The 16900-nt window shown below is 37.7% G+C and overlaps 1 protein-coding gene across 1 annotated transcript in view; it reads left to right on the top strand.

The window, feature by feature from the left end:
- Window positions 1–16900, top strand: part of LOC105453103 (acetylcholine receptor subunit alpha-like 1) — a 104115-nt gene that overhangs the window by 42338 nt on the left and 44877 nt on the right. The window contains exon 2 of the mRNA XM_011694809.1: window positions 9408–9452. Coding sequence (XP_011693111.1) covers window positions 9408–9452 — 45 coding nt within the window. The remainder of the gene's footprint in view (window positions 1–9407; window positions 9453–16900) is intronic.

The following is a 16900-nucleotide window of genomic DNA, read 5'->3' on the forward strand; positions in this document are numbered from 1 at the left end:
TACTGTACATTATAGTTATTATTACCATAAACATGGTTGCAATTATTATTATTTAATTGTACATATATGTATATGGATGGCCCCAAAAATATTTAACTATATTATATGGTTGGTCCTAAAAATGATCATAAATTGTAGTTAAATAATGATAATTGCAATTATTTTTATGGTAATAATAACTATAATTTATAGTAAGTGTCAGTGCTATATAAATTTGTTGATAAAACTATACATATAATTATTACTAACATTATAGTAAATAATAATCATAATTATAGTACTTTGTAATTATAGCTACAAATATATACCAAACATTTTTCTCTCAGTGTCCTTAGTAGATTTTCATTGCTCGATCATGTCTTACAAATTTTATAATAATAAAAATTGAAATTGCGATAGAATTTAGAGCGAGGGAGAGAAAATTGAATTCATGTGGGCGCGCCAAGCACTTCCACCAATGCATCAAAGCAATGTCCCAAGAAATTTAAGAAATGGATCGACTGCGCAAAACGCTCCGTGAGGGCACGAGTAAAGCGACATACATACAACGTACGCCTCACGTTGGCTTGATGACACGTGCGAACGATACATCATCATCGCCGGGGCAAACGGCGGGCGTAAAACTGTTTTCGCCGCGGTATTGGTTATTAAAGAGGCCGCGCGGAGCGCGATAAATGCGAGTACAATGACGCCGATGGAGTTGATAAACGATGTTAATAATCGGACGGGCGCAAGGAGAGGAGGGAAGGGGAGGAATGGGGAGGGACGGAGGGGGGGGGGGGCGCAAAACGGTAAAGCCGGATTACCGCGACGGAGCGAATTCCCTTTGTGGCACGCGAAGCGTGAAATATGAATTGGCGTGTTCGTGTGTGACGGTTACTCGTCCAGTCATCGTGCGGCGATTGCCAATAAAGAAACGAGTTAGTTATACATACAACGGCGCGGCCGTTGATGTCCCTTTTTTTTTCGTTACGATCGCTGATGTCCGAGAGACTGCCGATATATCTGAAGCGATCCGTGCGATCCACACGAACAAAGCAAACAGCTGGCGAACACGCGGTATTATCGCCGCGTATTTGATTCGGGATGGTACACTTCGTGTGTACGAAAACCAGTTCTCTGCCCGGTTATTTTGTCTCCGAGAGTAACCAGAATCAATATTACTTCAGGAATTATTACCATTCGGTTGTGTGGCGAGACCGCGCTGTTTTCCTCGCGCAATAAACAGAAGAAGAGCTTCCTCGCAATCGGCGGTGACCATCGCTGTTTCCCGGATATAGGATATTCGATAAATCCACGCAGATACAGTCCTCCTCCTTTGAGCCATAATTTATCCCTCACCCTTCCACTAAATTAGCTGGAAAGGCTCGTGGGCGCTTCCGCGCCGCTTATCTCGATTTGCCCTTCCCTCCGCGTCGCTGATGTGCTCGCAGCGCGAGCCAACGAACGCGGTTCTTTTTTTGGAGATGGAACTTCAGCAGGACCGAAGAAATCTAGATGTTATCGCGGCTGCACTTCGGAAAGTGCCGCCGCTAAATTCCCGACCAGTCATTTCCGTGTGACGGGACGACGGGCGTTTATCGCGAATTCGCATCTCTAATCGGTGGATTAACAAAAATTTATTCGCCCACGCGGGTCAATTTAAGCCGGTTTCCGTTTAGCGCGATCTCGCGTAATTTTGTGCTTTGATACACTCGAAAGAGAGAAATTTGCCATTGATTTCCTGTATAATATAATGTGTACTCCACTCCGACAAATGCCAGAAATTATGTCATTTAATTAGCAAAGTTCGTAAATTCGTAATAAACTGTCTACGGCTGGCTAAAACTTTACTCTCAACTTCGCGCTTATTTAATATGTATCAAATATAGATTATTTAAGATTATGTAAACAGCAAACACGTTTGCATCTCAAAAGTGTTAATGCGTGAGCGAGTCATTTATTCTGCTACTCCGAAATGGCTCTCTTCGAACGGCGCGCGCTGAAGAAATAAAAAGAAGAAACAAAAGAAGTATACGAAAGTAAAAGCGAAGATAATTTATACAAAGTTAAGTATAAAAGAGCCTTTCGTAGCTCTGGAAGATATTATATACGTATAATTTTCTTCCTTTCCTTCTGTTAATTTGTAACAAAGTACAGTCCGTCGTTCGAGCTGCTAAAAAGCGAATTACGTTCCTCGCAATATCTCGAGAGACGCGCGAAAGTCTTATCGGTGCGAATTTTTCAAAGAAATGTTAAACTATATATATTCGGCCGCCGCAGAGAGCGGGAGAAACGGAATGCCGGAGAGCATTTTCACGCTCGCGCGCAGTGAAATCTTTATAAAATATTAAACTCAGAAAAATATTAAATTCCAGATTGGTTTCGCCGTGCCTGTCGTAAAGTTCTCTCATACGTCATTCCGCGATCGCACGTTTTTTCTTTCCTCACATCTAACTCCGTCATTTCGCTTTCTCTTTTTTTCCGCCCTCTTTCGATCTCCATCTTTCTTTTTCGAGACGGAAACTCTAGCAGACCGGAAATGAGATGTATAAGTGAGCTAGCCTAACATTGTCCTTCTAATATGTAGTTCGCATCGAACTGCAAAGAAGAGCATCCCCCACCGTCGGCGGCCTCGTAAATTCTCGTCACGTAGAAGCGATCTTGAGGGATAACGACGTTAAGTGCTACCAAAGCTTCACGCTATCAATTGCGAAAGTTGCGCTTTTCTACGGTTCACTCGGTTACGTGAAAAGACGTTAGAGTGGTAGAGAAGGTGCGAAGGAAATATGTGGCTTATATAAGCTCGCGACACACAAAAAAAGTGTATCCTCTCTTTTTTCTTCTTATATATCCCTCTCGCGACCCCTTCGTTCGGATCATCTGGAGTTGATCTGCGAGAAACCCTGTTACTTATCGCAGATTAGTTTTGGTATAAAAATATTTTTTGCTATATAGACTTATATAAAATTTGCGGAGGATTAAAGTAACGCTCTCTATCGAAAATAATTGAAAATAATTGAAATAAGTAATAAAACGTTATTAGTTTTTATCCAGCTGTGTAACTTACGAAACTATAGGTAGATAACGCTGATACTCTTTATATACGCAAGAAGTTATACTTCCACGATTCCACTTCATAATACGCCGTTTGCGTTGGTGAGACTCATATTATTCTCATTCCTGGAACGAATTCTATAAAGGAAGCGCAGGGAGGAAGTGCAACATTGTTCGAAAGTACTTCGCGAAACTTCGTAATGGAAAGATTTCTGTATTTTTACCATCTTTGTTCCAATGCCTCAATATGATTCCATTTTTTGCCTCGTCGAAGCGGGCAAGTTCCGAGGTTTTCCCCCTCTTCACCTTTCTCCGCCCCTATGTAAGATTTTTTTGCGATTAAATCGGCGGGAACCACGCGGCGGCGATGGCGGCGGCACGCGGGTACGTTCTTATATGCTCCCCTGCAGCCTGTAACTTCCTTACAGATTTCTTGCGCGGTTGGATGCCCGTGGCGCGCGGCATGCGACGTCCGTTCCCCGGCTATTCGCGCCAAGTTTCAAGTTTCATTTCTGGAAAGTTCCTGCTGACGCGTATGCCTTGGATTTACTCGCCGTGCTAGAGGCGCGCGCGAGGCTGCAATCGAAGGTTAAGGGAGGTTGGCCGGAGTTTAGGACAGTTCGGGCATAGAATTCGCAGTGGCGCGCACTTTACGTCGCATGTAGAATTAACACGGAAGGATTCAAAGTTTAAAGGAGACGTTTACCATTTACGGACGTTGATTTTCCCATCTGCATTATTACGCGTTTAAATTGAATCGCAAGTCCGAAAGTTTAACTGCCTTTTTATCGCCATGTAAAATTCTGAAATCTGCATAAATCTCTCGAGAACGTGCCCTTTTTGTCTCTCCGCTTCCTTCGAATATTATTTAGTCATTAAACAATTGCAATATTTGACCTGTTAAATAAATATTGATACGTTTAATTGTTAAATATTGTTAAATATTAGTAAGGATTGTGAACATCCGTGAATAATGCGTATTGCAGAGCGTAAATAATTATATAGTATAATGCAACAAATAACAAAATCTCGCGTTGGTGTTAATCGGAAGCGGCTTGTTCGATAAAACGCTGAACACGGGTATGATTTTATTCTTTATTCGTGCGCACACATTCGCGTATTTGCATGAAAAATAGCGCAGCATATAATGGAGTTTACATGAAAGGATAAACATTTAATGGAAATATTTTATTGCCCAACGTTGAAAAAGAAATATATGCGTTTATTTGACCGTTATAATAATAGACTAGTCGATGATTTTAATTTTTTAGTGCCCGCAGTTATGCCCTGCGATGGAATTACATAATTTATTCGTGTTGCCGGCGATGAACTATGTACACTCATAAAAATTCTTATTGGTATGCGCATAATTCTCATTTAAATTCGAACACCGAGGTAACAATATCTTACCGATAGCTATAAAAGATTGAGCGCCAAGTTTTCCACGGCTTTACACGGTTATTTTTATGTCGTTATTCTTGCACGCTGGATGTGCTTTTTTTATATATATTCTAATTTTTTCAGAATGTATGAAAAATGTGTGACAAACTGCTACATACGACGTGTTGTTGAATAACAAACTGTTATATACATATGACATGTTGTTGAATTGCATTACACGCAAAAATAATGACTTAGTATTATCAGCTAAATATCAGTAGTTAGTTCTTTGCTGTCATTATTAAAAGTTATCTATTAAAGATAAAATACTCGTATATTTCTTGCGAAATACAATTTTATTAGCTAAAATAAAAGCGTACTTTAACAGGAGTAGCTAAAAAAGTGGCATACGGAAAGAATGATTTTGCTGAAAAATTTAAAAGTTTTGCTGAATATTCCTCAATATAGAATTAGCTAAACGTCATTTGATTCTAGCAGCAAATATTTTTGCAGTAACGCCTAAATTTTAACAACTAATAAATTTAGCTTTGGCAGCAATGATATTAGCTGTCCCTATTTTAAAGACACACATTAGCTGCTACGGCTATATTTTAGCTGTGTTGGCCAATCCTTTCTCTGCACGGAAAGAACAATTCTGCTGAATCCAGATCTGAAAATAATTTTTGTTCAATAATCATAATAATTTGGTGCAAAAGTCGAAATAATTGCTAGAATATCAAAATGTTTTATAGCAATGCTTATCAGTTTTAACATTCCAATAAATTATTGTGATGATTTAACAAAAAATTATTTTCAGATCTATATTTGGCAAAATTTTTAGATCTTTCAACAAAATCATTCTTTTCGTGTGCGTGTAAACTGAATGCCGTTGATTTCGTCGTCGTTCAGTGCGAGCGAGGACTAATTTGATCGGTCATCAGCATCTTTTACTTGGTCAGCTGCTTCGGATTTTTAATATCAATCGTCTCTACTTTTAAATCAAAGTCGTAATTACCCAATGATATCACTCTTATTTTACGAAATTGATTTACCGCATGGATTTAATGCGGTAGCTCATGAATAATACTCACGATGGCACTCGTTCGTAAAGCGTTTGATATACGTTTATATATTTAATAATGTTCACTCGCATTGTCGTAATATGCGGGGAATTGAGTCACTTGACGGACTTTCAATATTTAATCGCTCGTTGCGTCGATTGAACCCGAGAATAACGCGGACCCTTTTAACTCTTCTGAGACAAGACGCTAATCTATCCGCACTCTATCCTGGGTATTATCGACTTTTACGTCGTCCGCAATAAGTTCCGGATAAGTAGAAATTTTTTTCCCGTCGACGCGAAAGTCAGCTTCGATTACTTTCCGAATCTCATAAAGTGTGACTTCTACGATATTGTTACGCGCTGCGTAAAACGCGGCGTAAACGTCGCCGCTTTGAAAGAGCGAAGCGCGACATCGTGATTTTTCGCGGCGATAAATGGTGCATTACACTCTGCGCTGAAGCGCCTACAAAAGGGAGAAGGTCCATGAAGATTTAGAGAAAAAAATATTGCATTCTATACACGTCAGCGGAGCTATTAAACTTTTACGTTCGCCGGCGAATGATCTTTCCCTTTTCCTTTTACTGAAGCAGTAAAATCTACTACACAGACTACTTTCAAGAATTAATTCATTTTCTTTCTAGTAAAATATCAATGGATTTCTAGACTGACTACTGAAATGCACTGAAAATAAGCAGCTATCGGTAAATCAAAAAATGGAATTCAGTTTAATAATTGTCTAATCTAATTTACAGGAGCAATTTGTTTCAGTAATAATTATTTTAGAAAATTTAAAATAATTTTCAATTATTTTAAACTATCGTTCTCTCTTTCTCTCTCTCTCTCTCTCTCTCTCTCTCATTTTAGTATTATTAAAAAAATAAAAGTATTATTATTAAAAAAATTTAATTGTCAAAATGTTTGAAGTAAAAAAAAATTAAACACACGTGCTTACACACAGTCACGATTTCTCAAAAATAATACGTGTTTGAGAAATCCTGCACGAAGAAAAAAATTTGTTTTTATTTTAAAAATTAATTTACCCTGAATCATGTTAATCGTGGGACAACATAGTATTTCGATATATTTTATGTGATTTTTTTTGTTTTTTATTACGTACTACAATAAAAACTATTGTAGTACATAATAATTGTTAGTATTGTAGTGCACAGTAAAAAAAGAGAAAAACACATAAAATTTATCGAAATATTATGTTGTCCAAGTATTAACATGATTTTCAGGATAAATTAAAAAAAAAATTCTCTCCGTATGCTGCTTTTGCCCGCGACGTTTGATAAACGATTTTGCAATTGTTATTACCCTCGCAGTATGCGCACAGTTGGATCGCAGTGTATCATCTAAGATAATCGCATGCGCTAAGCTGCCTCATCATAATTATAATCGCGTATGCAGGAAACCGGCAACGGCAACGATATGTAACATCCGATTTGGTAACCATAATTACCGCTGTGGTTACGGTATTCACTTGTCGAGCGCTTTCGGGAGGAGGAGATGGGGAGGGGAGGGGAGGAGGATGCAGAGCGCCCCGTATCTGGTATGCGGACATTAATATGGTTGAGTACGAAATCGTAACCGCGCTCACGTTCACGAGCCCCTGTTATTATCACTTAGCTATCACGCGTCCGTAGAAGCGAGCGATCGTTGATGCCGATATATTTGATTACACAACCGTAACTGCCGTTATGTTTAGCGTGCCGTTCGCCGTGTACCGCCTGGGATTTGCGCCGCGGCGCGATAATTGCTAATGATATGCTTGTGAGGCGAACTTTAAACGCCGTCGTCGCGTATAAAACGCCACCGTGTACGCCACCGCGTACAGAGAAAGAGAAAGAGCAACGATAACGGCCACCGCGATTAATCTTGAAACTCCGCCGCCGCCGCCGCGGCTGAAAATAATACCGTCCTTTTATTTAATTTAACACGACCGATTATTTCGGCTCCGCTGCGTTCCGCAGCGTTTGCAACTTCAGCAGAATTTATTTATGTTCCCGTCAGATAACGATATATGTGTCGTATATAGTGTTATGTCATGTTATTGTGTTTTCATCGATTCTCGAGATTAATCATTTCACGTCACCAAAAACTGATACTGAGTTCAAATAAAAGCTCTAATAATAATTTAATAATAATAGTGTTTTTAATTTATTAAAATTTGATTACACGTGAAAAAAATTAGAATTATCAAAAATTTAGAATTAAATTTTATTTTTAGTTAATTTTTCATTCTTTCATTTTAAATGAATTTTGAACAAATTTAATAGGATTTATATTTCAAAAACGCTTACACATCAAGCTATTTAATATAAAAGATTTTAAAATTGTGACGATGTATTTCCAGAATTTTTTTTACAGGAGAATACCTAGATTTTGCCGAAATCATCATTAAGATATCGTTTATTTAAAAATACTGCACGCGTGCAATTGTTTTTTTTTCAACACGCGCAAATTTTTGCGGCATTGAAAACACATAAAAGAAAACACTTTTACCAAAAAATTGCTGTGAATGTTACAACAATATTTTCTATGTTTGGAAAAAAAAATGCATGTGAATTTAAGTTATACTGATGTTACATGGCATTCATCTGTTAAGGTATGCTCATCAGTACGGTTGTCACAACCGTAGTGCTCAGGATAAATAATATTCGGTTAGAATATCTTCATATATGTGGTTGCCTCAACCGATGCATTATTGTTGTCTCTCTAGTATGGTCTGTACAACAAATACTCGTAGTATGATTGAGAGATATATATGATATAGTTGCACGTCACAACATTGAGGCTGAGAGTTCAGTTAACTCGTATAAGTCACTTCCAAAGTATTTAAATTCTTATAACCCTTATAAATTGGGCGAAAATTATCACAATTATTAGGTTGTGGCAACAGTAATTTTTTTTCCGTGCAGTATCTGTTTTCCCGTTTGGAACGCCAAAAGCCAGAGAGATCTCGTCGTTCAGCCCGCGAGATAAGCCGAATTCGCCGCGAGCGGTAACTGGCTCTAACATTTCTCTCTCTCTCTCTCTCTCTCTCTCTCTCTCGTGCACCACCATCTGCATATATCCGACGTGAAACTCCGCGATGACTATTGACGATGACGCGACTGATTGTGGCACTATAACCGTTATCGCATAGCACATTAACGTACACGTTAGCGCACACACATACACACACACACACACACATACACACACACACACACACAACAGCTTCAACACGGCCCCCACGGTAGAGCGCGGAGGCCCCGGTCCGCCTATAGCCTGACACTCACTACTACTCCCCGTCGGATCGCCGCGATGCCTTACCTGCTGTCAGCATTATCGCGTTCCATTACTACTGGGCGCCGGGCCGCGGACTACGGCTTGCCGGTACTACTGATACCGAGGCGCACCGTTCAATGCGGAACTGTAACTGCTTGTAATGTTCGTTGACGTTTCTATTGGCGGAATCGGGGAAATCTATTGACCCGCGCGGCGCGCGAGGGGCCGCCAGATAACAATTATTGTCTCGCCGCGGCTTAAAGGGAAACCCGCTGGCGAGACGGTTCGTACCGTCGCCGAGTGCAATCCTGCTGTGTGAATCGTTCTGATTTCAGCAATAAACTTACGTAGAAAGATCGCGAATTTCGAGGATACGTTTCGTAACAAGAGATAGAGTTCCTTAAAAGAAAATCATAAAATAAAATCGATATATGTTGTTCAAAAATATTGTTATTACATAGAAAAATGGATGTACTCGACAGTAGAATGATTTATTGGGATTTTCAAGAGCTCTCTTTCTCCCCTATCTTTCTCTAGTATCATTCTGGTGTCTCGAAAAACCAATAAATCTATCTCTGAGTAACCAGAAACAGTCCAAGTACGGATAACGTCTTCTAGACCCGTTACTCATCCATTTTTCTGTTTTCTTTTTCAGAACCTGAAGAACCAGATCATGACGACAAACGTTTGGGTGGAACAAGTAAGTAAAACAGTGTCTTCTTTCAATACAACTTCCGTTGGACTTGAAATAGATTGTATGCACAAGGCATACAAGCGTGTTTTCCATAAGTATAATTTTAGTATTACAACTATTAAAAAAAATAATTTAAGTAAAATAAAAGAGAAACTCTTAATCGATAGGAAAAAAATGAAAATTAAAAAACAATTCTGTATAACATTTTTTCAACACAAAAGAACTACATTTAACATCTCTGAATTGCAAATATAAAATTATTTAATAATGTTAATTAAAACGTAGAATTTTATAATATCGTCGTTTAATTTCTACAGCTAATTAATACTTTAATAAGAATTAGGCAGTTGAGCTTCCTTGTACTTGTTGCTTCATGTTTATTTTATTATTAATTGTCCTAGTGGCATCATTATCGTCATTAACAACATCTATATTAATACGCCTCTACGATTATCAATTGGAGCTTATCATATTTTGTTAATTAATTAATAATTAATAAGCGTATCTAATGAAATATGTAAGAGATACGGACCCTTTTGTGAATTATTCACAACTTCGATTTGATAATATCGTACGTAATGTTGTTGATATAAACTGTAATGGTCACTGATATTCACTATTGAGATGTTTCCTTACAGAACGGAAAGAACGATTTTGTTGGAAGGTTTAAAAATTTCGTTAGATAAAACAGATTTGAAAATAATTTTGTTGGAAATTCAAGTTGACTGCTAAAATATCAAAACGTTTTACAGCAATGTTCATTATTTTTCAACAAAATAATTTTGATAGTTTAACAAAATTATTTTTAGATCTGTATCAGCAAAATTTTTAGACCTTTCAATAAAATCATTCTTTCCGTGTGGATATTTCATTATCAATAAATTGCGACGTTATTTCTAACATAAAGATTTTAAAGTTTTTACTATAATTAGGAGAAAAATACTTTTTATCATACGATTAAAAGTTTATGGAACATGTATAGATGCCGCGATCGAAGTAACATTGTTGTTAATTCGATTTGCTTGTTATTCGTAGTCAAATTCCGCTCATGCATGACGAATGAGGGGAACACCAGACAAGCTGCTTAAAGATTGCAAATGCCGACCGTTGAAATTCGGTTTCCATTTTCGCGAGTGCTACCGTACGCGACGCTATTCCCGTACCGTATTGCTTTGATTGCCAGGGTCTACCCGTCCCGACGGTAAGACGGTGGTTTGGAATTTCAAAGCAGGCGAATTTCATTCACGCTTGTCGACGACGAAATTCGAATCGGCGGATAGCAGTTGGCCTTTATTGGTGTAATACCCTCCCCTCTTGTGTCCTCGCGGAGAGGAAACAGCTCTCCGTAACACGACCGTTCCTCGTCCGTCTTGCGAATTTATTGGTCGTTTTTGCAACCATTTTTGCCCTTCGCCTTTTAAAGATTGCATTCTTTCTTCGTCGCGCCATTACTCTCCGTCACTGATGATCACAGAAGCGTGTGATGTTTGAAGGTTGCTATTTTCACAACATAATTTTGACGGATTTCAATGAAATTGATCCTTTCATCCTGTTCTCTAACAGCCAGATGCCATCCCTTTGTCTGGTATGAAAAATTTTAGACCTTAAGATCGTAATTTCTTAAGAATATAGATATAGAAATTCATCTTTTTAAGAAATATCTGACCTTCTTAATAGAGAAATTCCTCTCAGATATATTGCATAAGTTTTAATTTACAGAAAATAAATATATAAATTTTTTATTTAGGCTGAAACATGCAACGTAGAGGAGAGTTGCCGAATGCGTACCACTTAAGATATTTTTGGTTATATTTCACATTTGGTACTATTTAGAATGCAAATGAACGTTGAAAATTATAGCTTAAGATATAATTAAGCTTCGAGATATCTAATATTACATGTTAAATCTTTCACTAATAGCAAATTAATTTGTTCTAAGCTTTTTTGTAACATGCTGTCAAAAGCACGATTCAGCAAATCGGTATCGCCTAAATCGTACCTGTGAGTATTATTAATAATACCTCCTTCTAAACTATTGAATTTATGAATGAAAATAATTAAAAACACAAGATTGATAAAAGAATCATGAATTAATAATACCTACTCAAATTGTAATTTTTCAAGCAATGGCTGTTTTGCTTACGCAACTCGATGACGGTTTTTTTCTCTACAGACTTGCTACAGAACAACTTCGATCGTGTTAAAATAAATAATGTTGATTATGCCATGTGATCTAAAGATAAAAATACATTAATGTTCCTAAATTGTACCGATACGATATAAGAACTCTACTTATGCTGATTAGGTTAGGTACGATTAGGAAACTTGACAGAGATGATAAAAATATTGATGTAATTTTTATAATAATTGTAAATATGTATATATAATGAATGTAAAATATGCTATCATAAACTTTTTTTTAGAAAAAAATAACGATTCAATTAAAAATTGCATAGTTACATTAGTATCAGTTATATAAATTGATTAAAAATTTACATCAATTGTATCTAATTTTTTTAAACGTTGATAGCATGCACAAAACAAGATGTAACCTGTTCATTTTTTGTCTATCTTACATTTCTTATTTACTTTATATTTTTGTTACTAAATGTTGCTTCTATTAAGGGGAATAAAATATTGAAGAAGTACGTTTTATGAGACCGGTATACGCATTTGGCAACTCCCCTATGTAAAATAAATTATTTCATATTTGTAAAGGGATATTTGTAAAAAATATTAGCGAATGCATAAATTGACGGATGAATAGTGTCCCTAGCTGAGGTACTTAATCAGACACACGAACGTGCGGAGCAACAGTTACTTCAGTTACAAAAATGTAATTATCGATTTTAGCTGTACTAGAAAATGAAGACGGGTGAAGTCACGATGACAGAGATAGTGCGTTAGGATAGGGTTCGTTGAAAGAATCTCACTAACTCGGTTCAGGACACGCTCAGGGACGTCAAAAAGCTTGTGCCTTCGCCTTACAGAATCTGCAAGCGACGGGGCGGTGTCGGCGGGATGCATTTTAATTGCAAAGCAGCCCGGGCGCACGTACCTGCTCCGCTCGTATGGATGCAGCCCTCGTCTTGCAACGTGGAAAATTTGGAATTCTCGAGGAGTCGTCGGCCAGACTCTGTCTGGCGACGATCCAAAAAACTTTGGTATCGCGGTTAGAATGGATTTCCTCGGAATGTAACCTGTAGATATCTGTTGGTTGACTTTGGCGTAACTTTTTGAAGGTGTTCCAAATTCCTCTACGTGCGAGTTACAGGAGGAAGATCTACGAGTGGTTTCAATATACATATATACATATACATCGTCGTGTAACTAGTAAAAAAAAAATATTATATAAATTATAAAATAAAGCGAGATCTCGAGCTCGTATTTGGAAATTAATCCGTTTACAAAAATGAACACATGCTCTAGTTATATTATTTTATAATTACCTATGTGAACCTGGCACCAGACTTTAAGAAAAAAATGTTTTCAAGTGCGCATTAAATTCAGCTTGGTTTATACTCGTTTTTACCACCCTCCGTTTTAATATCTTAAAAAATAGCCAAGTTGGCTCTTACCCCAATTTTGAAAACTCGATACAATCACCCCCTTAAGGGTACAAACGAAATGAAAGGTGGTACAAACGGGTACAAACGATTCCGAAACAGCACCCGCTTGCGGATTTGAAAAATCTCAAGGTGAGGTGCTAGAATTTTTTTTAACTTTTTATAATTTTTAACCCCTTGAGGTACAAACGAAAAGAAAGGTGATACAAACGGGTACAGATCGAGTTGAATTTAATGCGCACTTGAAAAAATTTTTTTCTTAAATCGGGTGCCAGGTTCACATAGGTTTTATATTGATTAGTATAATTTATAATGATACAACTATAATTGATATACTTTTTATAATTGATACAACGCTGAGAGAAACATTTTTTTGTAGTTATAATTGTAGTTATAATTTTGATATTTGATATTTGTAGATATTTGTAGTTATAATTTATATTTGTAAACAATGATAATTGCAAGCATTTTTATAATAATAATAACAATAATGAATAGTAAGTTTTAATGCTGCACATGTAAATTTATTGATATCAACTGTATATAATTGTTGATAAAATATACATACAATAAATAATTATTATTACGAACATTATATGCAGTAGTAATAATAATTATAGTTACAAATACCAAAAATTTTTCTTTCAGTGAACGATTTTTGCGTTCAAGTTTTTTTATTTTTATTGTACAGTTGAACCTCGATAACTTGAACCTCTATAACTCGAAAACCACTCGAATTTTTTTCCCTTAAAAGCCATTATAATCGGAAAATTATAAAACTCGTACAAAGCTTCCGTAAATCGAATTTTCTTGTCAATTCTCTTTTAATGTCAAACTTTGATAAGTCGAAACTTCTGTAACTCGAAGATTTTTATAGCTCCTCACTTGAGATTTGAGTTATTGAGGTCGGACTGTATATTAATTTTCGAATTGCATTCAATCGTTGAAACAGCCATGCAAAAATCTTTCGCGGAATATTTTCAGCTATAAGCAATACTCTTGGTAGCGAAATCGGTGACACGAAAGTTCGCCGGAAGTTTAGCCGAAAGGTTCTTATAGGCAGGAAAGTTCCGACTTTTTGTACCGCGCAACCGCGCGCTTCCCGTTTGTGCGAAACTTCTTTTTTCGCCGTTCTCCTTTTATCCGGTTCGTTACGACCGTTTGTCAGTGTCGATAAAGCGAGAGAGATCGGCGTCTTCCCCCTTTTTTTTTCCTTTTTTTTTCCCCCCGACGTCGACCCGCGCGGAACGATAGCGGACGAGAGCGAGGAACGGGATGTGACGGAGGGTCAGAAGTGAGCTCCCCTTCTCGGAGCGGCGGCGTCACGTCAGTCCCGTTGAAGTGGCGTCCCTTTATCGGAGTTTCGGAATTGCTTGCGATTACTGTACGTCAGTGGAGAAGCGATCCGAGAGAGAAAGAGAGAGAGAGGAGAGGCCGGCAGTTTCAACAGCGCGGTGTCCTGTGTGATCGGGGTACGGGAAGTTCCGCGATATAGTATACTCGGGGAAGTAAACAGTCATATGTTTTTCTTGACAGAAAGATGGTCGAAGACCACCGCCGCGGAAGTGCCGGGGGACGCGCAGGGGGTGGGACGGACAGGAAAAGTTTAATCGAGTCCGTGCGTCCGGGGCGATCGTGTCTTGTTTGTAAAACAGGGGCGGATATTATATCTATACGCCCCCAAGAAAGACAAATTGCGCCCGATGGAAACAATAGGCGTGAAAATCTGACGGCGCGGGCGGGGGCCGAGAGAGGGGCGCTTATAGAGAGGAGATATTTTCTCGCGAGCTGGCTGTGTAATTTTGGGAGGGGAAAGACGCGCGAGGGAGGTATTTATTGGACGGCGATTGTACGCGAGGCTCGCGCGCGCGCGCGTGTGTGCAATCGGAAAGCGCACACCGAATCGATTTCGCCGTTCCGGATTTATCGGACCCGAGAGTGCGTCTCGCGGAAACGTACGCGCTCGCGGGTTGCGTTGCCCGCTATTATTGATATTGTTAGAATAATTACAATCGGACCGGAACGCACGCCAGCGAGCGAGCGAGCGGCGCGATTTAATGCACGCGCGGCTGGGTATATCGACGTATCGGTTTGGATTTCATCGTCGACGGGAAATCGTAATCGACTGTGTTGCCGCGCGGAACTGCACAGCGCTCAATTACGATGCACGCGCAAATTATCGAGGCGGCTCTATCGAAAAATTATTTAATTGGGTTATCGCTGTATTATTATCGTTCGTGCGCGCGCTTGGCTAGATACCCTGAGGGAGAGCGGGGGGGGGGGGGAACGTGAGAAAAAGGAGAAAGGAGCGGAGGAACATCGATTCCACATTCGCGAGCTCTCTCGTTATCATCAATAAACGAGTTTTCAAGAGTGCGGTCGCTCGCGTCCGCTCGTCTCTATTACCTATAGGGTAACTCCGGTATATGTATACCTACCTACGCCGCGCGAGGATTTATGCCGCAGATGTCAGAAAAAATAGAAGAAGTGAAAGTAATTTTCTCGCAACCACTGTGTTACATACCTTTATGTTATATTAGTATTGTGTTATGATTTCAATTTTTTTTTACTGTTAACCTTTAAACCACCACATCCCAAAAAATTATACTAACCACTAGATTGGTCTGACAGACCGCTATTATGCTGTCGCTAATTTTATAAGTTATGTATAATAAAAATGTATGTTTTCTGAATATTTGTGATGGGGAAAAAGAAAACTATGTTTTAATGTGAGGATTAACAAAAAAATCTCGTATACAATAGAAATAAAACATATTTAAATGGTGACGAATAAGAAAATGGTTGACAAGTTACGTTTCAATAGCGGTCTGTGAGACCGATATAGTTTAAAGGTTAATATTTATAATATTATTGTATTAAGTTGAATCGATTTATCACTGTAATAAGTAGCGCAACCATAAGTTATAATCTACATAAAATGATTATTGTAGGAAATATAAAAGGCTTCGTTCGTTGGAAATATAAAAGATTATTTCTCTTAGCTCTTGTATTTTTTGTTTAGTTTATTGTCTCGTATATCCCATTTGTTTAGGATATACCACATTTTTAGCGCGTGGAATATGATGGTTTATGCCGTAGTGTAAACGCTCTATTGTTTATTTATAAATATAAAAGTAAATAATAATACGTGATAATACGCCCTTTACAATACATTAATCATAATATTCATGTATGTATTTATTCATAATCTGTGATAATGCGTCTTTTAGTTATTTATTAACAAGTAAATGCAAATTACATTATCAATTCACGTGTTATTTACTATTATTATTTAGATTATTTGTATATTTTTTGAATCATTCATCCCACCCGTGAGTAGCCATATAATCCATCCATATTTTTATATATGACAAAAATGCAAGGGTTTAAAGAATTTTTTTTTTACATAAAAACTAAATATTTTGGATTTGTAATATTTTTTTCATAGTAGTAGACAGTCTAAAGTTTTTACTGGTAATTTATCTTAAAATTAATTAATAATTAAATAAATTACCAGCTCGTTATTGTAAACAATAGTCAGGATAAGAGGTCAAAGACGAGTGAAATATAGGGGTTTATTAGATGCAAGTAAGCATCAGTACTCATTAAAATTGTTTAACTGCGTGATGATACGGTTCTGTTTCAATCAAAGCTGCGTTGAATCCGATAGTAACGGCTCGCAGTTCGTTGAAGCTATAAGAGTATGTAAAATCACATAGTTATATTAAAATATTAACTAACATATCTCGCTCGTCTTTATAGCCTCTTATCCTGACTGTAATTAATAATACCTGATAAATTAAGTTTTTAATAGATGCGGCGTATATACCGGAGTTACCCTATTGTCGCGCGTCGCCGGAAATCGGTCCGAGGCTCGCGAACGCGCCG

The sequence above is a fragment of the Wasmannia auropunctata genome, unplaced genomic scaffold (assembly GCF_000956235.1).
Source record: "Wasmannia auropunctata unplaced genomic scaffold, wasmannia.A_1.0 LD336004.1, whole genome shotgun sequence".
Lineage (NCBI taxonomy): Eukaryota > Metazoa > Arthropoda > Insecta > Hymenoptera > Formicidae > Wasmannia > Wasmannia auropunctata.